Source organism: Heterocephalus glaber, unplaced genomic scaffold (assembly GCF_053883595.1).
Source record: "Heterocephalus glaber isolate CG9 unplaced genomic scaffold, H.glaber_assembly_v1.0 deba00001606, whole genome shotgun sequence".
Lineage (NCBI taxonomy): Eukaryota > Metazoa > Chordata > Mammalia > Rodentia > Bathyergidae > Heterocephalus > Heterocephalus glaber.
Genome location: NW_028258377.1, coordinates 26,939,905 through 26,964,895, shown reverse-complemented (window position 1 = coordinate 26,964,895; position 24,991 = coordinate 26,939,905). Strand labels below are relative to the sequence as shown.

The window sequence follows — 24,991 nt, the reverse complement described above, 5'->3', positions numbered from 1 at the left end:
CTTCTCCATAGACAGAAAATGCTTGATACCAAGCTGCCAATGATCTGCCCTTTATAAATGAAAGAGATCCAACAAACCAAATTGGCAAAGATTTGGGTACCAGAATTTATTCCTAGACTTGAAAATTAAAAACTGGGACAATCTTGAGTTCTGAAATCCAAGCACAGTCTGAAAATGCATGTGGTTGCATGTTGTTTTTGGTCTCTGTACTATTTTACTTAATTTCATTAAGTCACAACAAAGACTTATGACGTGCCTACCAATGGGATAGATAATGGTAAAGTATTTTTGAAGTTCCATTATCCAGCTAAATCTGTTACATTTTATAAAAGAGAGAAAAAGGAAACCAAAGAGGTGAAAGTATTTACGCAGGATCACAGGAGTCCAGCAGGAGTTAGAAACCAGTTCCTCTGGCTTTGAGTTCTGTACTTTTCCCAATATATAAAGTTTCCTTACTGAGGAAGCCAAGCTTTCTAAAACCGACTCTGTGTAGTATGGTGTAATTTACAGAATTTAAAAAAATAAATTCAGGAATGATTTTTAACAACAATTTTTTTTAAATCCCAACTATTACAAAAAATAAAATTTCCTGGATGAAAGTATTCCTTGGGGTGGGTGAAGAAGGACTTTACAATTGAATGCTTAGGAATCAAGAGCAAGTAAGCCCAAGGTTTTTAAGCTATAATTTTGCAGAGCATCAGCAGGAGCGACTTGACATCTTGGGGAACATTTTATTTTATTTTATTTTATTTTATTTTATTTTATTTTCCAGGTTTAGATAAATTTAATAGTTCAATTCTAAAATAAAAGTTATTATAGATGAAATAACTAAATTTCCTAACACTTGATTTTTGATACATTGCACTAGTTTTCTAAACCAACTCTGAGGAACCAGTACTTACAGATGAGTATTTATGAAAAACCTGCCATCAACATGTATCTGTTTATGTGTATGTATATATATGTGTATGTGTGTGTGTGTGTATATATATATATATATATATATATATATGTAACCCAAGATACATAAAGTAGGAAACACTTGGTATGTCATATCTTAAAAGCAGAACTAGAGTGCAGGGTATGAGATTTGAGTTTATAAATGCTTTTCAAAGCATGGGGTTTGGAAAAGAGCAGACATCTTGTTTCAAAACCTGAATATTTTCTCAGGACTGAAGTCAAAATTGTAACTGCCAGAGGAAAAAAGAAGCTTTTCCTCCTTTAATTGTTCATCTGCATCAGAAAGTACAGTATCCCTGAGATAGGAACCACTGCAGTAAGAAGGGAGCAATAGGTTCTCCCAAAGGAAGATTTGTTTGTTGCTTCATTAGGTGGAGCTACCATCTGGGTCATCAGGTGTGAATTCATATTTCCCAACTTAATGCTTCCCACCACCAAGACGTTTCAGTAATGGTTCATCGTAAACCCAGCATTCTCCATCTTCATGGAATAACCTTATCTCCCACTGAATTTCCTTTTCCTTCCATTCTCAGGCTTCTGCTCTTTGCCTTTCTTAAGTCTGTACTTTGCTTCAGTTGGTGCATCAATGTCTCTGAGTTTTAAATTGAAAGTGACATCCTTCTAAAGGCAGCGGGACTCATACTCATTCTGATCTTCCAACTTCCTCACTTTCTTCTTGATTATAGGCAACTTCTTAGTATCTACAAAGACTGTATTTCCCCCTGTTGCATACATTGCGTACATTATACCATTCCATTCCCTTTCAATTGAACAAAAAGACTTTTATCATTTGGAGAAAAAAATCTCAGCAGTAATTCTGTGTTTCTTGCCCCCATAGAAAGGTTTAGTGTGGAAGACGATGTTTGCACTATAGCCTGTTTTGGAACAATTAATACTGTATTCTCCTCCTAATTCTACCCAGGGCACTGTGAGGTAGACCTTCCATAACCATTAAGGAATGTGAGGATGTAATGTTCATCATAGTCTAGACACGAGACACAACCTTGCCCTATGTTGTGCACTCCAATTGCCATCCCAAGGAACTTTGATTTGGTCCAGATATGAGCACTGAATTGTATTTTCTTGTTAAAACACTCAGCATAAAAGGCTGAAATTGGTGGATGATGGGAAACCTGCTTAGCCACAAATGTTACACTATTTTTAGAAACCCAAGGAATAGGTCCTTCTGAAACTAGTTCTGTGTTCTCTTCAGTGTCATTTGGTAATGTCCAGTGACACTGAAAGATCTCACCCAAAATGCGGCTGTATGGCTTTTTGACAACTGATCCTTTCCTTCCTGCATGAAAGGCTGAGAGGTACCATTTCGCGACCTGAACCATTCAATCCCTGGGATCCTTCTGGTCACTAATGCTCACAAACAGGTCCGAATGTGCAAAAAAGTCTGCATATGTTTCTAAAAGAAATTTTCTTTCAAGAATAAATGTTGGAAGAACTACCTTAGTAAGATCAATTCTGAGCCTAACCTGAGACAAGAGGTGCATGATGACACTTTTGTGCTCCTCCACGGACCCTGCCTCCCTGTCATCATCTCTGTCATCATGTGAATCAAAAAGGTCAGCATCACTTGTTCCATTGGACATGGAAAATTCAGTGATTCGTGGTGTCTGGACACTTTAGGCTATTTCCCGAGCTGCTGTGGGTCAAGACTGAGGCAGATCCAGAAGAATCTATTAAGTGCTTTGGGGATGAGCTGCTTTGATGGAATTCATCAGCGTCATAGAACTCATCTTCACTGCTAGAGTATGAGAACTCTGAGACTGTATTTGGAGACAAGTTGACATGGCTTGGAGAAGTCAGACTTCTACTAGGTGGTGAATGCCCGCTGCCTGCACCATTTGACATTGGAGTCTGATGATGTCCCAAGGTAGCTAACACAGCCCAATGGGTAGGGAAGATGGACGCTGCTCTGATTTACACAAATGAGCAGGTTCTGGAGGTAAGACAGTCTGGGAAGGCATTGTGTTGATCACAGGCTCCAAGGAACTAGGTTGATATATTGCATCTACAGGTTTAATAGTACTTTTAGCAATCTGCAGCAATACAGTACAGTGTTTAATTGATTCTACCATGCTATTTGCTGTCTCCTTGAGAGTTTCAATTTTCTTTCTCTGTTCATCATCTTTACAGTTTTGAAGCTTGTTGTCAAAAAGCTTTAGTTGTTCTATCAAGATCTGTAGGTAAGCATCAGCCTCTGTCAGTTTCTTGTCAAAGTCTTGGACACTAGGAACAAATCCTGAATCTAAACCCTTTTGTGTTTAAAATCATATTCTGAGTCATCTTTCCAAAGGAAAACTAACTACGATAATCCCCCCAAAAAGGAAAGCGAGTCCTCCCAAGTCTGGTTTTGGGGCGAATCTCCTGCCACCCGGGTGAGGAAGTGGGGAGCGCTCGCCCCAGACAGAGGGGGCCCCATTTTATTTTATTATTTGACCTTTTGCAGCCATTCCCTGCAGTTTCCCTAATTTGAACTTTTTTTTTCAGCTGCTTCCAGTGCCATTTTAGAAAGCTTGTATTACGATCACATTAGTTTCCTCAACCTCCATGGAGACTTTTCTTTAAGAAAATTTCACTGCCTGGGTAAAATTAATCAGGTCAGTCTTCAAATGCAAAGTTAAATCAGGCTCACCAAAAGGATAAAAAAAACAAGAAAAATAAAGATTTTTCTACTAAGATGCTTATTTCATCAGAAAAACATTTTTCGGTTTAGGGTTATAATAATTTAGCAACAATTCTCTGTCTCCAGAGTTTGGAACTATTTGTGTGATATGGTGATAATTTGTACAGATAAGGTTCAAGTATCATCTTTATTGGTGGTAGCATTGTTTTGGAGGAGTGGTTTTTAATTAGTAGGACTTGGATTGTTACTACCTTCTCTAAGCCTGACTTTGGTATTAACCAACCCAAAAAAGACGTGGGTGTGCAAAATGGAAATACTTGCTAAGAATAGCTGGCTGATACCTCCTGAGTGCCCAAAGTTGGGGTACATTAAGACTATTCCATCAACCTATTGTCATGAGTCCATGCCTTAACACAAGCGAGCTTATCAAAAAGAAAACAGAAGTTACTAGATCCATGGAGTAAGTAATCATCTAAGTAGCCAAGTGTCTTGATTTCATCAGTCAAATAATATGATATGAATAAAGGCAGAGCACACAAATAAGTGGAATATTTTCTTTCCAATACTGCTGAAAGGGTGAGCATTTCTGTGTCACAGGTCAGGTAGAAATGAGGGAAATGGAGGACATTTAGACCGCCAGTGAGAAGCGTGTGCCACAGTCAGTCCTGGTAACCAGCTGTATCATAGGCTTTAGCAAGTTCTCTAAAAAGCTAATTCAAGATAAAATATGCTTAGAAAATGTCAAGGTAGAGGCACACATCTTCCTGTACTGCAGAAACACAGTGATGCTAATGCACATTGTGAATCTCCAGTGCTATGACACAATGTGACACAATGTGACACAATGTGAATTTCCAGTGCTGTACACAATGTGCATCAAATGTTCCTGATGGAAGAAGTCACTATTTTTAGTATATTACAGGACCAGTGCTCAGTGAAATGTGTTTTCAGAAATACTGCTATAGCAGTTCTTCTAGCTGATCTCTACTTCTTACTCCTCTATCGCACTCACTCATTTCTTTTTAAATATTGTAATTCTTGTGGTTCTAAAACACTGCCAGAAAAAAAAAAAAAAGCTGGGGATGGTGGTGCACACCTGTAATCCCAGCTCTCGAGAGGTTGAGGCAGGGGGATCGCCAAGAGTTCGAGGCCAGCCTGGGCTACATAGTGAGTTTAAGGCCAGCTTGAAGAACATAGTGAGACCCTGTCTCAAAAAAAAGTTGCTAGAAATGTGAAATCCTGAATGTAGTAAACTCTAGGCTGAAAAGGGAAGAAATTTTATAAAAACTAATAATTTATAAAGAATAAGAATATTTATAAATATTAGATTTATATAGAATAAGAATTTATAAAGAATTAAAATGCTTATTTTCAATTCCACAAGGCAGCATCCACCTAGATATAAGTGTAATAATATGTCATAATTCAAATATCCCCAATATTTGCACTGTCTTTCTAAACATCGCATGCATTATCTTTTTAGAACTAGTGGAAAATGTTGGGTAAGCCTTGGATTTAGAGTCAAAACCTACTTATATGCTTTCTTCAATATTAGCAGCTATCAGACAGTTACTACACATTAGAAAACTTTATATGCTAATCATTGACATAGGCCTAGTAATACCCAAACATAGGATTCGGGTGGCCTTCTGTAGCAGTCTCAGGCTCTTAAGAGGGGCTCAAAAGCAGTGGTAATTACATGAAATATTAATCACTGCAATATTAAATCTGTGAGGTAGATTTTTGTCATCTCTAATATAAAAGGAAACTGAGGCCCAGACAGTTTAAAGTAACCTCTTAATATCACAAATGATCGGGCCAGGGATTTAGCTCAGTGGTTCCAGCACCTGCCTTGCAAGTGCAAGGTCCTGAGTTCGATCCCCAGTGCCAAAAAAAAAAAAAAAAAAAATCAATATTACAAATGGTTCCTAACCAATTTGAGACAAGAACTCACTTTTTATTATTGATATTTTGCTGGTTTTTTCCAAAGTTTTAATTACCAAACAGCTTTTCAAGAGAGTATGCTTTCCTCAAAATAAATGGAACAAGTGGCTGCCCCTGGCTAAAGACTGGCTGCCAAGAGTGACTGGCACACCATTTTCTATCAGAAAATCATGTTCCTTTCCACAGGTCACAAATAGGATTTCTAGCCTAGCATGGTGGTGTATGCCTATAAACTAGCACTTTGGGAGGCTGAGCCAGGAGGATCTTAAGTTCCAGGCCTGGCCAACTTAGTGATTTAGTGAGATCTTGTCTCAAAATAATAAATAAATAGATAGATGACAGGCAGATAGATTGATAAGTAAAATATTTTAAAGGGGTTGGGGATATAGATCAATGAGAAGGTCCTGGGTTCCATCCCCCATAACAACAACAGAAATGATTTTTATTCATTTCCTCTGTGAAATGTAGTCTTGTTATTTATATATGAAATATACTGATGATTCCTCTGTAGTTCTGGGATTAGAACTCTGACAAAGTAATTATCATCTCTCACTTAAAGGAACATAGAGATTTCCTTCTGCTACCACTCACCTACTCATGTATAGTTAACTAGAAAGAAATGGCACCATCCTTTCTCAGGACTTCACAGATCTTCATGGATACTCCTTTATATCCCACTTCCTGTTTTAAGGACTAAGTTTCTTATCAAAATTAGTAGAAACAACTACACTACTGTATGTCATCCTGTTGGTCTCTCTCTTCTGAACTGCTGAAAATATTTTCTGTGTATTACAAGAGCTAAAAATGAAATATTAATTCAAATTTTAAAATTTCTCTTGCAATAGGACTTGTGAAAGAGGCCAATTAGATGATCTTTTATTGCCAGGTAAAACTGTGCACACAAAGTAACTACATATAAAAGAATATTTTATTACCTTTGACTACCAAACCATGTTGATATGTAATTAGCCTGCATTTCAGTGTCTGAGCTGAACGAAATCAGTAATTTTACTGGCACAAATCTGTGAGCTATATTAAGGTGGGAGTATATTAATAGTTTTCACAGATACATTGATACTGATTTAAACAAGAACAAGATTAGCTGCTTCCATATGATTGCCTAAAGTTGCAAGTAGTCCTTTAACAAAGGCAAAAAACCAAACCAAAACAAAACAAAAAAACAACTTGTCACTGAACAGGAAGTTTACCTACCAATGTCAGAGATTTTGCAGAACAACTCTCCTCCGAAAGCTATACTTAGTATTTTGTTTATACATTGTGATTGAAAGATTACAAAAATACTTTCCTTACCATTAGCAAATGTGGTTTTCGCTGCAGCTTTACCAGTAATATAAACCTACTTATTTTACTGGAGAATTTAAAGGACTTAGCAAGGCCAGATACCTTGTTCTCCTTTTTCTTTGTTATCACTATATTTGTCCTTAAATCCTGGGGCTAGACTTGCTACTGAAAAGTGCTCTGTACTTACGTAAAAACATGTTTTTAATATCTAGTCAGATATTTGCAGGAGTTAGATTTAATTATGGTGGGAAATTGCATTCCCTCTTGATGGATCAAAGTGGCAGATATATTCATTTGTATCTATAGCTTTCAATTTCTCAGCCATAGTAGTTGTATTTAAGTAGATTCCAAGTGAATTCATTTGCTGCACTTTTAGAATTTGACTGTGGGTCCAGAATAATGAATTGCACTACAAAACTCTACACTGAGTGAGTCATTTGTGGTGGCATTTTTAGAGAGCAAGAAAGACACTGCTGCACTAATTAATAAAGAGTGTTGTCTGATAAAGTAGTGCAGAAAACCGATGTTAGAAAATTCCTCATTTGTGAACCTACAGAGAACCACCCCATTGGACGATTTGTAAACACTCTTTTCATCTAAAGCTATTCTCCAAGAGGAAAACTCTGGTATAGTTATTGAGTCAGATAAGCTAGTATTCTGTTCCCAACCTTCTAAAGGTTCTGTGTACATGATATGTGATTTAAGAGCAAAGGAAGGCAGTTATTGTTTGAGATTGCTGGCCTCAGTTATTCAAAACAGCTTTCCACATTAACCACATCCAATAATTTCTCTGCTTTTCACTCCTCCCCTCCCCGCTTTTATCCCATGATCCTAACCACTGATTCAAAGTAAAGAGAATTTTTCTATAAAAGGTGCACAGATTTGGGGAGCAGGCTCCAGAGCCTGCCACCAGGAAGTTATGTTTTGGATGAACCATCTTTCTTTCTTGGGCCTTAATTACTTATTTTTCTACAGGACAGAATTGCATAGCATAGAAAAATTCTAAGATCTTTTCAAACTGATTCTCTGTCAATGATTAGTAATCTTTTTTGTATGTTTATTATGGGTCAGTATGGTGTTTAATGTTACATAAATTAACCTACTTTTAAGTGACATTAAAGAACTTTTTACTAGTGCTAGATAGTATACCAAACACCGTTTACATATAAATTGCTTTTATGTTCACAATAAGTGTATGAAATGAGTTCTACTACTATCCCGGGTTTACATATAAGGAAGTTGAGACTCAGAGTTGAAATTGTGTGAAATCACATAGTTACTGATAAGACTGGGAATTTTCCCCCCTCAGTACGGGGCACTGGATTCAGGGATTTCACAATAAGCTACATTCCAGCCCTTTTTAATTTTTTTTTAAATTTTGAGACTAGGTCTCCCTAAGTTACTAAGTTGCCCAGGTGAGGCTTGAACTTGTGATCCTCCTGCATTAGCTTTCCACAGGGTGGAGACTACAGACATGTGCTATTAGGCTCAGCTATGGCTAGGATTTTTGAACGCCACCAACTTGGTATCATGGTCCTCGCAGTAGACACTATAATTGTCCCCTGGCACTATGTTGCCTTCCTTGAGCTGATGCATCCATCCCCTGAATGCTTAAGAGTTGGCAGTTCTGCCCCTTTCTCCAAGGAACTGGCTGTGTCAAAAATGCAGCTCTCTCAACTCAGAAATTAAGAACACTTCATCTCAGGTTACAAGAGGCAGATGACAGCTCCTGCCTCTGTCTCCAGGTGGGACTAACACTATAGTGTACACATCCTCCTAGAAGCTGTCTTCCTCAAGCTGAAGCAAATCTGTGCTGAGGATTTTTCTTTCCCACTTCCCTCACTGGCCTTTTTCTGAGAGCCTAACCCCAACAAATGACCCTGTAAAAGTCCTGGGGTCAAGCTTCATTTCTAGGGAACTTAATTTATAACGGTGCACCCTACCTTCTTTTCCACGAGTTCTACACTCAGTATAGATTCAGAAGGGATCTTGAAAAGATAGATTTAACCTAAAAAACTACATTATTTGTGTCTTTTATTTTTCATTACATTTTCCTCAGTGGCTCTTCTGTTCTTATTCTTCAACATTTGAACTTAACAGACAAAATGAAAATGGTGATTTTTTTGAAAAACAGAAACATACCCATTAGACAATGTGCAAGAGATATATGATTCTGCTTCTGCAGCCAAGACCCTGGCTCTCTTCTCTCACTAATCAGATCTGCCCAAGAAGCCAAATTGCCCATGGATTCTTTCCTAATCATACTGAAACCCAATGAAGTTGATTTCCTTTCCAGTTTTTCTTCTTGGTAAGCAGTCCATATTGGTAACAGCACGCTGAGATCTTTTCACATCAGAGGGGATTGACTTCAGCAAGATATCCAGGAAAAAAATGTCCAAATGAAGTCATTTGTAAAGTACAAATGTAATATTTTAAAAGCTCAGGTCAATCCCTTCCCTGGTCTTCAAGATTTCTGGTTTATAGTTTATCCAGGATTTTCTTGATGACATTCTGAGCTAAAGAATTTGTTACTTTAACAAATAACTGTTGAATTTATTCCGTTACAGGCATTTACTAGATTTGGAGAATAGAGTAGTAAATAACATAGGACCAACTACTTTCCTCACGGAGCTCATGGGTTAGTTACAACCCAGAGTGAAATCTACTATTCACATCAATCATATCCTTTCCACTATTGCCTTACTTATATCTTTCTATGAAATTTTACTGAAGAAACTTGACAAAATAAGGGCTTCTTTTTGATGACGGGCTAAATTAATTGATATTTGAAGAATGAAAGCAGTTAGTTCTGTAAAGATGAGAAAGAGGGGGATATTAGAATTTGAGCTGCAAATCTATTGTAGTCAGAGTTTACAAGGGAAGAGATTTAATGTAGGGTACATAATTTACAGGATGATTGCATAATATTCGCACAAATGTCAAATGCAGAAGAGTGCAAGAGATCTGTCCTCATTCTAGAGACCTGAAGAATCCAGCCCAGGGCCTGGATCCCGTGGCAATGTCCCATACAAGTCCAGCCAGAGGCCTAGAGCCTATCCACAGCAATGTCTCATGCAAAACCATATGGAGGATCTCCGCCAGGAAGGCCCAAAGGCCAGTGGTGGAAATTAGAAAGCGTGCACTAGCAGGTTGAAGGATCCATGCCACCAGGCTGAGGGATCTGCACTGGAGCTAGGAAGCAAAACTCAAGGCGAAGACCAGAGCTCTGTTGAAGAGAGCAGCAGCCATCCCTGTTGACATCAGGGACTCAAGTGAACAAGAACAGCCGAGTTCCTGTCAGTAAAACCAGCCGTGGCAAGCTTCTCCAGAAAGATCAACAGCAGCAATCTTCCCCTCCAGTTCTCCTTTTATGCCTTTGGTAACAATTCTCAGGTTGGTCTTCCACACCCAGAGCCATGCTGACTCAGTTTGGCTGGGCAGTCTCAGTGAATTTGACCATTCGTTAATCGACCAAAAAGTATTAGCATATAACATGTACTCCTTAATGGCAAAGGCCACAAGTTAACTACATGTTTTTCCCCTCCCTTGGCTTCACAGGAACTAGGAGATGAGAGACTGCTGAGTGTATTTCAGAATAGTTAATGAGAGACTAAGATACCACTAGACATGGTGATGGGTGGAGAGACTACATGGAGGTTGCAGGCAGAGGTCTCAGTAATTTGGTAGATTTTTCTTCCCAGCTATGTTCTAGCTGGCTAAAAGTCAGAGATGGGATTGTGTTGAAGGACTTGGACTTCCCTCACACTCTGGGAACTCACTGGGCCTTGAGAAAATATCTTGGGGATAACTGAAAGGCAATATTTGAGAAACCATTTTTACCAGTATTTATTTCAGAAATCTAAGAGTAAGTATGTCTTAATAACGGTCACATTACCTTCTAAAAAGTTGATATCAATGTGTACACCTCCAGTCCTCAAATATGTGAAGCTCTGCTATAGGTCAGATCTTGTCAGTGCTGAACATTACCAATCAGTGAATTTTTCCCCAGTCTGATAGGATAAAATGAAACATTATTTTATCCTGCATGTGCTGATCAGTACTGAAATTGAGAATCTTTTTTTATATATTTAGTATCTATGAGTTCTCCATTTGTTATTTCAGCTGAGTTAAACATTTAGGGTTTTTTCTTAATGAGTGAGAGTTATTTCTGTATCACCGATATTAGCCTTTGATGGTTTCTTTTTAGTTTGAAAATATTCTGTTAAAGTGTTGCAGTTTTCCTTTTAAAACTAGTTATATAATTCTTTATAATACAGAAGCTCTACATTTTACACAGTAAAAGTGTAATTTTTTTCTTTATATATTTTATGTTTATATGATAAAGCCTTTTCTCTAAACAAATATGATAAAGATATTCTATATTTTTCTTGTGTATTTATATTCACTCATATATTTGTATCTTTAATTTATTTCATGTGTTAAGGTGAGGTATAGATCTAATTTCAGAAAATATTTCCTCAAAAGAAAATGGAATCAATCAAATCTACCTGCCATAGGTCAAAATTAACAATTAATTAATTAATTAATTATTTTTAGTATTTCAAAGGTTCAGTGGAGATAAAGAAATTGCATTAGTTAATTTTTTGAGAGGAAATATTTTCATGTATGGAATAAGAAGCCAACTACCTTAATAAATACTGATTTTTTTGCTGTCATATGACTTTTAAGACCAAAGCTAAAATATAATTACAGCCTCATTTTTGTTGACATTGATATTTGCTTCCTAAAATTAGTCATAAGAGGTTTATATAAAAAAGGAAAATGATAGACATTGTGGTTGTTATTTCAGATTATATATCTCCTCTTTTCAATCACAGTCTGTCTGTATATACTAGATTTGGGTCAAAGCAGGGACAAAACTAATATTTTAAATATTATGAAGGTAAACATTGCTTAGTAGGATAAATCAATGGAAAAACTAAACTTGAAGAGCCTGAAATAACAACCTTTGACACGGCTGGCATTTAAACCTTTTTGACTTGGGAGATCACTGAGGCAGCACTTGAAGGGGATTTGATTGTATAGGCAGGCGCCTCAGCCCAAGAGTTGTTTTTTTTTTAAGTTCTTTTATTGGTACATTTTAGGTATGCAGTTCGTTTACATTTATCATTGGGTGTTCGTACCTGTACATGATACATCTTGGTTCTTATTTTTTCCCCATTACCTGTGCACCCTTTACCCTCTCCACCTTTCCCTATTTACATAGATATCATTTCCATTTTTTTTTCCTTTTCTCATAGGTTTTCCTTTCCCTCCTTTCCTTTCCCCATCCCCTCCCTTCACCCCTTCGTCTTTGAACTTTCTTTCCTATTTCACATTATCATTTATTCATTTTAATCATTTTAACCCTTGTTTACCCTATCAGTGTCTCACACTAGCCCAAGAGCTTTTAAAACTACAAAAAGTGACGTGGCCTCGGAGATAAGACAGGAATCAGGCAGACACTGTGAGGATGCTTTGCTTTTAAACAGCTTGTTCCTGAGTTTGGATCCATAATCCACTGAAGGAAAACCTTGGTTTTATGGCCAAGATGAAAGATGTTCTGAGGCTTGTAACAGAAATTGATAAAAAAGAAGACTCTGGAAGCTTAGGCCCTGATCTAAAGGGAAAGGGAGAATCGAGTTAAGATAATTATCTTGTTAATCTTTGGCAAAATTAAAGTTCAACTTTAAAGAATCAGATCCTTAATATGCAAGTGCCGTTTCTCAATCCGCGATGAAAAAGAGGAAAGACGCTACTAAAATCGGGAGGCTTTATAGTATTTAAAGTATTAACATTTGTAAATTTTAATTTAACACATTGAAAATGGGGAGTAAATTTAAGGACATAGTAAACAGGAGAAAAACTACCCCTGGATATAATTATTTCAAAAGAAATGCCGCTTTGTTTATGTTTCCTATGGAGAAGCAGAGAGCGTTTATTTGCTTCCGGTATTCTGATCAATGAAAAAAATGGATGTTAGCAAAAATCAATGAAATGTTTTTTACTCTTTAATCCTTGTCTGTGTCTGTTACATTTGAAGTAGGACAGAAGCAGAGGCCAGACTAATTTATTACATGCTATGACTTTAAATGGCTCTATATTCAGATAATACAGTGCAGCACAATAAAAAGAAATTAGGTAAAATGTCGCTATCGTTAATAAAAGATGTCAACCTTCAATTATTTGACCATAATTGCTAAATAATTTCTCCTCACTTATCTCTGTGAGAGTACTAGTGTCTCACTGGAAGCCCAATGTCACTCTTGGTGCCAAATCACGATTACTCCCTCATTCAGACTTAGCTTAGACCAGAAGTGATGAGAGAACCTTCCAAAACACAGTGCCAAGAAATATTCAGAGCCTACTGAGGAAATCTTGCAGCTCTGCAGTCCCTAAAAGTAAATCTAGGAAAGATGTTCTATCTCAGTGGCTTGGAAGCCTCTGAGGTAGAGCCTGAGAAGAGCTAGAAGCTTGACTGAGTGGTAATGCCCAACCTCAGTCAGCCTCCCCCTCATGAGGCTTCTTACTCTGTCTTATGTTCAGATCAGATTAAAGGAGCCGAGTAGGGGACCACAGCTATAAAGCCAAATCATTAAGTTGGAAAGTGATATGAATTTGATTATTGATATATCTCAAAACTAAATATTATTTATTAAGAAAAGAAGCAACATTTGAAAAGTGGTGTTATGCATTGATCTCTCATTGTAAATTCTGATAGGGTCTTTGAATGTGATGTTCTGTAAGGGAACATAGAAAGTGTAAATGTATAGGAACTTATTGTACAGATGAATCCATAGTATACTTTATAAATTGAAAAATTAATTTTTTTTAAATTAAATTTAAATTTCAGTTGGAATGATACAAAATAATGGAAATGATTTTTTTAATTTGCTTCTTTCCTTCATAGGTTTTTATTTAAGATTGAGTACATGTTCTCAGTAAATAATGATCAAGTTCATCACGGGGGGATTTGTACATGTACATAATGCATCTAAATTCATTTTCTAACCACTTCTCTTCCTCACCCTCCAACCCTTCATCCTCTTCCCACTTTCAAAAGATCTGTTTCCATTTTTTCTTCAAATTTTTCCTTTTTTAGTGAATAAAATAACTTTTATTTATAGTCCACCCACTCCCAAATTCCCGATTTCTTTCATCCTGATCTTTTTCATTTCTATTAGTACATGTTTGCACTACATACTGATTACATTCACTACAGGGAATTAGTATATGTATGCAACAGATTTCAATTTCCTTCCTCCCTCCTGCTACCCTCCTTTTATTTTGCCAGCATCCAATTCATTTTATCTTATGATACCTTATAAAGTTAATTATTATATATACAGATTGAAAACCAGACTAATAGCCCAAAGAATATATAAAATATGTAAAACAACTGTACTGTCAAGGTACACTTTTACATGCATTGTCTATGTTGGATTACAATACCTTTGTTTTCTTTCTTTTTTCCTATTATTTGTTTTTTAACTTTGCATTATGCATTATATTTTGTATATATACATATATATGTATGTATATATACGGGGGGGTTCACATAAGAGAAACCATGTGATATTTAAGTTTGTGGGTCTGAGTTACTTCACTTAACATCATGGTCTCAAGGTGCATTCATTTTCCTACAAATGACTCAAGTATACCCTTATGACAGAGTAGTACTCCATTTTGTATAAATACAACATTTTACATTTGTTTATTTCTTGATGGACATATAGACTATTTCCAAGATTTAACTACTATGAATTGTGCTGCTATAAATAGGGGTATGCATACATCATTGTGGTATGATGTCTTTAACTCTTTTGGGAAGATACCTAGAAGGGGAATAGCTGGGTCATGTGGAATTTCTACTTTTAGTTTTCTGAGGAATTTCCATAGTGATTTCCATAATGGTTGTATCAGTTTACTCTCCTACCAACAATGGAGAAGAGTTCCTTTCTCCCCACAGCCTCATCAGCATTTGCTAGTGGTTGATTTATTGATAGTAGTCATTGTTTCTGGAGAAAGATGGGATCTCAGTGTTGTTTTAATTGGCATTTCTTGAATTCAGTCTGTGTTCAGTTTTGCTGACCTTTTTTTTTTTTTTTACATATTTATTGGTCGATTGTATTTCTTCACCTGAAAAGTATCTATTCATTTTAGATGCCCATTTCTTAATTGGGTGTTTAAACTTGGGTGGTCTAATTTTTGTGATTTCTATGTATATTCTAGATATTAATTCCTTGAGGAGTAGCTGGAAAATTTTTTTTCCCATTCTGTAGTTGTCTCTTCACTCTGCTAGTGGTTTCCTTTGTTGTGTAGAATCTTTCTAATTTGTTGTGATTCCATTTGCTGATTTTTGGTATGATGGACTTTTAAAAGTTGTTTATATGTCATGATTATAGAAAAATCAGAGACTTCCATTTTTTAAAATAAAAAATAATTTTCATGCATACCTTTATGATTGTTCTTTGGTTCCTCAGTATTTTTTAATAGTACATATCTTCCATGATTTATATGCATATTTTTGTTTTTTCAAATATTTCTTAATATAGTTTCTGGACTTCTTACCTTTCTATTTAAATTTTGAAATCCATCCATCCATTTATTAATTTAACCAACATATATTACTGAGCACCTATTTGAAGTCAAGAAAAACACTGAGTTGTGAATGTCCCGTGATGAGATAAATTGGGCACAGTTCATGGACATAAACAGGTAAAGTCAGTACAAGAGACTGATACTACAAATTAAGTAACTGCTACAAAATATAATTTGATAAAACATCAGAAAATGTCTTGTCTTAGGAATCTTGCTATGAATTCTGAGTAAAGTATTAATTTATCCATGTCAAGTCACAAGATATTTCTCTCTGTTCTAAAAAGGCTTTAAGACAGATAATGTCTACAAAATGTAGACCACATTACAGGTAACATAAACATCTGTAGAAAAAATTTCCCAACCAAAAAAAAACCAACTTTGTGTGTCAATTACAAAGAGAAGCCAACATAAAGACTCATTTGAAAGAAGAAGATATAATCAACATATTAAAAGTGTTTTTATGTATTGTAGTAACACTGCTTCTAAAACAACCAGGACTCAGTTAAGGAGCAGTATTGTGTTTTGATTGATTGTGCTTTAATTTCAATGGTTAGAAGTTTCCAACATAAAGCACATCTAGAACTCTCGGTTTAAATGTGTGTGCAGGAGAGCTGAAGACATGCTTATTTTTAAATGCATCCTGTTTAGATACAATCCTGGACAGTGCTTTGTTCTTTTGCAGGAGACTATGTGGTTATGTCGGTCTACTTTGACCTGAGCAGAAGGATGGGCTACTTCACCATCCAGACCTACATCCCCTGCACGCTCATTGTGGTCCTGTCTTGGGTGTCTTTCTGGATCAACAAGGATGCTGTTCCAGCCAGGACATCTTTAGGTGAGATTCATTTCTTCCTCTCCTAAATCGATGTGCTTTAAATCCAGTCTGTAGTTACACAGAAATGCATTTGCTTTATTTTAAAGAAAGCCAACGTATTTAAAACCAGTCTTAAACTTCCCTAGTTCTGTAGTTCTGTTTTTCTTATTTACATCAATTGGAGGGGTTTTCTTTTAGCACATTTTAAAATAAATTTAATTTAACAACAACAACAAAAACTAATGTCAACAGAATTTTGTTTTAGTTTCTGGGCACTAACATGCTGAACTTGCTCATACCAGCTCATGAAAACTAACTGTCTATCGTTTTCCGATTCTGTGTTTATTTGTGTTGCATAGTTAGCTAGAAGTCAGCCAGGATGGTAGTATGAACAACATAAATATCCAAACATTAAAAATCAGGCTGTTCTGTTTTCTTTTGCCAGTTATTATACATTTCCCAGCACATAACAGTCCATTGGTTAATAGCAACATGCATACTTATTTTGAAGATATTTGAAGTAATTGGTTGTCGATAAAAGAGCCAGGGAAAAGAACACTTTTTTGGAAAAACATATTCACCTGCAAAATTTTAGGAACAAAACCACTTTTAAGATTATTTGCAGTTTGTTCAGTGTATTATAATTAGTAATATTAGTGTTAGATTTTCATATCTTTTCTGCAGCTGAGGAAGAAGTCTTACATAGGCTAAAACAAAGCCACAGACTCCCAGGGACATTAGGGGCTATGTGCATGAATGAAATGCTCATATTACATGAAGCTCTGTAAAGTATTAACTAAATACACAACAAGGGAAAGATGAATTGTAATACCACAATCCCCTCTCATTAGCTGTGTGATGCCTAAAAGTACTACCCTAGATAATCCTCTGACTAAAGAGGTAATTGTTGTCTGACTAAAGATGCAATTGTTGTGAACTTGGGTTATTAAGTGTAACAGATCTGGAATTTGAGTCACACAGACAGTATGACCTCGGAATGCCCGTTATTCTCTACAAATCACACTTTCCCCGTATGTAAAGTATTTATCATTTTCTGTATTTTATTTGTAGCATTCAATTAACATTATTCTATGCAAAGCACACTGAAGAGAGTAAATCCTCCTAAATGATGGCCACTATAGTCTTTTTCTGATAAAATGAGTTGTACTAGGTTATTAAACTGAGAGCAGAAATGATTACTGGAGAAGAAATCTTTTGCATATCTGTCCTCTTGCAAACCTAATTGAGTCCCCCATCTGTTTCACAATGAAGCTATTTTAATTTTTCCTGTTATACGCAGTACTTTGTGTTAGAAGTCCTATTCAGCAATTCAAATGTCTAATGCTACATGCTGAAACAAAACCAACATACATGGAACCTAATACTTGAGGACGATTACTTATCACTAGTGAGTAGAATGTGTGGCATTCAAAGCTTACCTTTCCATCTCTCAGATCAGAATGTAAATGGTTTGCATTTCTAGCATAGGGCTTGCCACATAGCTGGCACTCTGATGATTATTTAATTGATGTATATGCTTATGAATAGATGGAAAAATACATCAATATATTCTAGTCCACCCTGTTCCCCAAAAACATTTTAAGGAAAAGATTTTAATCTCTTCTCTTGAAGCCTGGATTCCTGCTGGCCAAAATCCCTTCTATGACCAAGTAGGTAGCTCATTCAGTCACTCACTAACAATTGTCCATTGGCAAAAAGATTGTGTTGAAAGAAGGGACCAAGGTGAGTTAAGGAATGTGGGAGAGGGTCCTGAGTACCATGTATATACTCCTGTTGCTTGATTATTTACAACTCAGGCATGCTCAAAAAAGAATACTTTTTAAAGTGTTCTCACTAACACCCAACACTATGTTATTAGAACAAACCTAATATGTGATTATTTAATTTTTCAAAAGCACAGCCTGGGTGTTAAGATTTAAGAAAAAAAAAAAGGTGGTCCAGGGATGTAGCTCAGTGGCACCATGCCTGCCTCACAAGCGCAAGGTCTTGAGTTCGATCCCCAGTACCGCAAAATAAATAAATAAATAAATAAATAAATAAATAAATAAATAATAAAAGGTAATTCTAATGCTCAGTCACCTTTCAGAATGCTGCTCTAGTTTTCATTGAGTTCCATTACCTTTTTCAATGTTTATAATCAGGGCATAAAGGAGATAACTTTGAATGCCTGTCCCTGCAAACTTTAAGCTTATTGCTAAAGAATAGTTAGACCCAAGTTGCTGGATGAGTGAGATAAATATGCCACAACTGCTCAAAGATATTGGCTGTTCTCTGAGCAAACATGGCTGGTGCATGAGTCACAGTCATACTGAAGTTGATACTGTTTGCATGTAGTTTGGTACACAGATGGTAGCTAGTGAGATTTAATACACTGTAATGATGACACATGAAAATAAAAATGGGGTTTTTTCACCCACATAATCAGAGGTGAACTAACATCTTTGAAAAGCTTATTTTCTTGGTAGAAGTTATAGTTTTCATCTACCTCAAGTAAGAGAAGTCTAATCGCTTTGTTTGGTTAAACTAGATTTAAAAACCATTTCAAGGTATTAAATTGTTGGTGGGTGAATCAGATAAAACCATGACTTCTCGACTTCTTATTCTTGATGTGATAGCAATTCTATTCCCTCTACCTCCAAGCAGCATTCTGAAAATATGAAGTAATTATTCAAGATCACACATTGCATGGCTGTGATAAACATCCATGCAGCCAAGACAAGTATATAGTGTATGTGTCAGAATTTTTTTTGCTTAAAATATCTCATTCCAGGTTTTAAAAAGTGAACTCATTTGTATTATCCACCATAAAATACTGAAATTTTGCGCCAGGGATTTAGCTCAGTGGTTCCACCGCCTGCCTCGCAAGTGCAAGGTCCCGAGTTTGAACCCTGTTTCCAAAAAATACCCTGAAATTTTCACCTGTCATGGGTCAAGTTTGGCTTGAGGCCTGATTGTGAAATAAAGACCATGGTTCCAAGGTAATCTTTAAATTTTTGATAAAAATAGGTATAATTAGGTACAATCAAGAACTCTAATATTAATTAATTCATAGACAGCCTAATTAAACTTTTTAAGTTTAAGAAATAGAATTTTGGGCCTGGGATTTAGCTCAAAGGTGCCCCAACTCCTGTTTCACAAGCACAAGGTCCAGAGTTCAATCCCCGGTACCAAAAAAAAAAAAGAAAAGAAAAGAAATAGAACTTTATTCCCTAAAATCAGTGATAGCAATTTTTAACTTTATTATTGAGACTTTACTAGATATTGTCACCTGTATTTGTCATTTTCTATGGGATAATCACGAGGGGCCTAACTTCCTTCCATTAGGTTCCCCTGCTAAAGGGTCTACCACCTGCCAATACATAGAAGACCCTCAGATCCACGTCATTTCCCCAATCAATACTATAATCTATAGTAGCTCCTAACTGCCTGATGCTTCATAAGATACATATAAGGAGATTGTGAAGATTTGATTGGATAAATATATAATGCACTTGATGTTGTACCCAGTCAAAGGTGTTAAGCTGTCTCTTACATATCATAAATAAGGATTCCTGTTCTCAAATGGAGATTGAGTCTCTTTGAGCATTCACATATATATTATTCATTGATTCTTTACACTTTCACTCAACAAATATGTACTGAGACACAGCACTATGCTCACCTGTGAGTTTACAATTGTCATGAGACACAGATGTTGTCACAGAAAATACAAAAGAGAAAGAGAGATGGATCATTAGACAACCAGTAGTAAGGCCTTGGGGATTTAGAAGTATAGTTCCCTTGATCACTCCTCTCCTTTACTAAAGCCTATTCTTTCCTGTGAAGTGAAGTTGTTTCAACTAACACCCTTTACCCCTCAGTGGGATTTCATAACACTGAAAACTTTGATGTTAAGCTAAGATTAAATGACCCAAGAGAGCCACATGTTCTTGGAAACATAGTTAAATGTTTTAAAAATGGCTCTGACAAAGAACTTGAGAGATTAGGGAAAAAAAATGTCAATTTTTCTTCTCTTAATGTTTCAACTGTTTTAGTTCTGCTCTTTCATCTTCTGAGCATATTCTATCAGTGACCCACGTCTTAAAAGAAAATGTTTCCCCTTTCCTGGATGATGCCACTTTTCTTCTCAGCAGCTTCTTTCCCCCATGCTCTTCATTTCAATCTGGCTGATTCCTTGTGAGTTATCCAACATATCCTTTTGGATCAGGATAATGTGATTGTCCTCTAAGAGTCTCTTGGTTGGCAATAATAATCACTGCATGTTACTAAATGATATCTTTGTGAGCCTTTTTCCCCTGTGAGAAATATATCACAGACTTGGTGATAGTAAAGGGATGGACATATTCTTTCTGGAGTAGAAAAAAATATACTGCCAATTATTAGAGGAAATGCAAACTTAGAATCAGAGAATAAGCCCTTCCAAGATTTAAATCAAAAGATGGGAAAACAGAGGTCCAAATGGTTAAGATGACAAAGTTCCTATTGCATGATCTAGAACTGATTAAAATCCTGAATCCATGTTGCCTTTCTTAAATAAACAGATTTTCCCAGAGAACCTCTGATTGTTCCCTGGTTATTGCATGCAGGTTATATTAATTTTATTCCCTGTCAGGAATCAACCATTTGGGGGTAGTTAGTTTTCTTGGGTATGGTTATATAATATAGAAAAAAAAACAGTTTTGAAATCAGATATTGAATTCTTTTGTTCAAACCTTTCTTCTGCACCTTTACTAACTTCTGGATTTGGTGCTGGGGTTTTTGCCTCATTTTCCTTACCTATACAATCAGAATGGAAATATTCATCATGAAGATTCAAAGAAATAATGCACATAAGGGCTGGGGATTTAGCTCAGTGGCACCATGCCTGCCTTGCAAGTACAAGGTCCTGAGTTTGATCTCTGATACAAAAAAAAAAGCACATAAAATATTCGTGATAATGCCTAGAACAAAGGAGTTTTCAGTAAATTCTACTTATTATGTTATTTCTGAGATATTTGTTTTCATCCTACAATAGTTATCAAATAATTCTAAGATCATATCGTGTCATTTACATGTGACCTACCTCTTCTATTCAATACTTCTGCATGATTTCTCCTTGCTCTTTGAATGAAACTATCACTTTCTGCAAGCACTGCATGATACAACTTCTATTTCACCAACACCACCATGATCTCCCTATCCCTCCCCATATGTCAGGTATTCTAAAACCTCAGAAGTAGACAATATTTCCTTCTCAGAACCCTCAACTTATGTACTCATAGTCAAAACTTTGGTTTTTATTACATTTGGAGCTTGACTTCAGATATCAACCCCTTCAAGAGGGCCTCAAAGAGTTAGAATTATGAGGTAGGTACACCTTGAAATACCTCAAAAGATGGGCCATTTCCCATGAGCATTGCATCTAACTAGGTTATCGCTGTCCTTGCCATTTTCCATGGCACATACTGTAACTTGAAATCAAGTTTTCCTTTGCTAACTTGATTTATCCTTTGTCTCTTTCACTGATATATAAGGCACATACAAACCAGGACCAAATCTAATACATTTATTCAGTGCTTGCCACCATTACTGATACCCAGTAGATAGCAGTATTTGCAGAGAGAGAGAATTAATTCTAGTTATACCTTCTTTCCCAGTTACTGAGGTTACTTATCAGAAGTCACAAAAGAAATTTCCTTTCAGGAGTGACTAAGTCATCAACCGGCTGACACTACAAGGTCATCTATTTTCTTGTGCTTCTCTTTAGGTATCACCACTGTCCTGACAATGACCACCCTCAGTACCATCGCCCGGAAATCTCTCCCGAAGGTTTCCTACGTCACAGCAATGGATCTTTTCGTATCTGTTTGCTTCATCTTTGTCTTCTCTGCTCTGGTGGAGTATGGCACTCTGCATTATTTTGTCAGCAATCGGAAACCAAGCAAGGACAAAGACAAAAAGAAGAAAAATCCTGTATGTATCATTTCCCATTGGGACCACTGAGATTTTTATGCAGAAAGAGCACATAGGTTTCAGTTGGTTTTCTTCTGTTAGCTTATCTGTATGCTAAGGCTCAGCACTTTGGGCTTCAAAATGAAAATAGAATGAATGAGCTTTTGTCATGCCATAAATAAAATTTACGGTCACCAGTTAGTTGAGAGAGAGACCTGTTCTCTACATCAGAGTCCTTCTCCTAATGTAACTAACTACCTTCTCTTTGCATTTTTGGGGGATTAAAATTACTGCTCTGGGATGCATTGATATACCATTTGCTATTATTCCACATTTCACTGATTTTCATCTTTCTGTCCAACTCCCTATAATACTTTAAATTACTGATATTTTAAATTAAAACTTTCATCCAAGACATTTTGCTGGGAAGCCTCGGGTTCTTGAAGATTCAAGAACTACCAAACTTTTGCAAATAACTTAATGTGTGCATGTGTATTGAGTGTGTGTACATGCATGTGTGCGTGCATGCCTGTATATGTGTGTGGCTATCAGAGGACTTCTATTGGCTGTGTATTAACATGTATGTTTTTATTTTTAAAACAAATAGCTCATTATGGTTTGAGGAAGTTACTCAACCTCCCTGGGTCTTTTATTTTCTTATATATAAAATAAAATTAATATTGTTGAAAATAAACATCTTAGAAGGTTGGTATGAGAAATAAATGTAGTAATGGAGGATAACAAGCAAAAATAACCCTGAAAATATTATCAAGAAATCACATAAAAATCCTTATCTTTAGTAGTTAGTGATGACAGTTGATGATGATTTATACAATTACAACCTAAATTTCTTACAATGTCTATAGGATTTGGAGAAAGGTAGGAACGACTTTTGCTTGTACTAAACTTTAAACAGTGAGGATGAGACACAAATATAAATATCTAAGGCACTGTGTTTCATTGTGAGTATTGGGGAGAGCACGTGGCTCACAAGGGCCTTCTAAGACAGGAGCTAAGGTAGTGGTCGTACACTCTGGCTTTAAAACCTTGCCTGGTTTTAGCTCTGAGACATGAGAACCATGACAGGGGCAAACTATCTGATTCATGAACTTTTCAGCCTAAAGTGTAAAGAAAGAATCTAGAAGCCCACTTAAAATTCTACAAATGGCACATGTCTATTTGAATATGAGACTTTGTAGCAGGTAAAGAAAGACCAATAATTATTCCTGGTGATTAATAAAAACAAAAATGATTATTTTTAATTTCTTAAATATTTACTATACTTTATGCCTTCCTTCCTTCTATCAGTTTGCCTCTCTCTGCCTTTTAATATTTTCTGTCCTTGTTTTATTTTCCTTGTTGTGCTCTTTTTTTTGTTTGCTTCCCCTCCTTCACTTTTCATCTCATCCTCTCTCAAGAAGATGGCTCTTTTGACACTCCATGTACCTACCTGCCAGCTAGAGTGAGCATATGAGGGCTGGCTTTCAGACAATTTCTAAAGAGATATTTAGAAAAAGTCCTATGGTCTTTTCTACCAGTGGTGTCATTGCTGAGTGGATTTGTTACAGAAATAGAAACAGTTGGATTTCTTAGTGTAGGGTCATGGAAATAGCAGGAAAAAAACAGGAAAGAGGATTCAAGGAAGTGAGAAAATGATATTACCAGAAAAATTTCCCCTTTAAGCCAATTCCTTAATTTATAAATGCCAGTGGGACCCTAAATGGTGAATGAGAAGCTAAAATTTCATTTTCCTGTGTAATAAGATCTTGGCTCATTTTGTCAAGATTGACTTGTGAAAGCCTTCTTGATGGCAATTAGAAAATAAATTAGTAGTTTTTCTATATGGGATATCAGATAATAGGAAGTTTATTAACCATTGAACAAGACTGGCTTTTGCAGTCAGATAATTGTGGGGTAATTTATTGATGCTTTCTCTAGAATCACAAAGTTCCGTTTTCCTGCTTTAGGAATATGCTTTATCCAAAGCTCAGAGCTCCTCTTCTGTGTTCATAATTTCAGTTTGTTTTAACTACTATGTTTTCAAAATGTATCTTTAATTTATCTTATTTTGTCTCTCTTTTCTTTCTGTTCCCTTTTGCCTTCTTTTTATTAAAAAAAATGCGATTCTCTTTTCTGTCTACAAACCCAAAGCTCCTTCGGATGTTTTCCTTCAAGGTATAATGTTTTTGGAATGGGAATTCACTGCATGCAACTGCTGAATTTAAGTATTGATGCTTACATGGTGTTTTTTTTTTTTAATGAATAGACATTTAAGCATTCTGCTGATGATAATATGTTAAGATAGAGAAAGTTCTATGGATTTCTAAGCTGATTCAGCAAATACTAATTCACATAAATTTTGATCTTACATCAGGCTCTAAAGCTATAAGCCCCATGACATGTCCCAAGTAATGAGGGTCTCTTTAAATATCAAAGCCAAATCTGACCCACTCTCCTCAGATTAAAATGTGATGCAGTTTCACTGGCTATCACTACCATATATGCATTCTCTTACAACTAAATGTAACTCTGTAAATCCTAATTCAAAAATTGGATTTTCGATGTTGTTTTGAAAACTTACTCCTCATTTTTCTGAGTTGTACTTATGAATTTTTTAAGAAAATCCTGTCTTTAAAAGACTAAGTTAAAACATCCATCCTTCCATCCTATGGCACTTACCAGCCAGCTGCCTATATGAAATATGGCAAGGAGATTTCTGTTCAATTCTGATAGCTCTTTAAGAAAAATTAAAATTTGTTTTTATATTATCCTAAAGCTAA

The 24,991-nt window shown here is 36.0% G+C and overlaps 1 protein-coding gene and 1 pseudogene across 2 annotated transcripts in view; one reads left to right on the top strand and one right to left on the bottom strand.

The window, feature by feature from the left end:
• Positions 1 to 24,991, top strand: part of Gabrg2 (gamma-aminobutyric acid type A receptor subunit gamma2) — an 88,500-nt gene that overhangs the window by 60,299 nt on the left and 3,210 nt on the right. The window contains exons 7-9 of one of the 2 annotated variants that reach the window (XM_004836428.4): positions 16,128 to 16,280; positions 22,027 to 22,232; positions 24,363 to 24,386. In XM_004836428.4, the coding sequence (XP_004836485.1) occupies positions 16,128 to 16,280; positions 22,027 to 22,232; positions 24,363 to 24,386 (383 nt within the window). The remainder of the gene's footprint in view (positions 1 to 16,127; positions 16,281 to 22,026; positions 22,233 to 24,362; positions 24,387 to 24,991) is intronic. The other variant, XM_013078549.3, reaches the window with a different exon arrangement.
• Positions 1,253 to 3,232, bottom strand: LOC106010495 (oxysterol-binding protein-related protein 9 pseudogene; annotated as a pseudogene).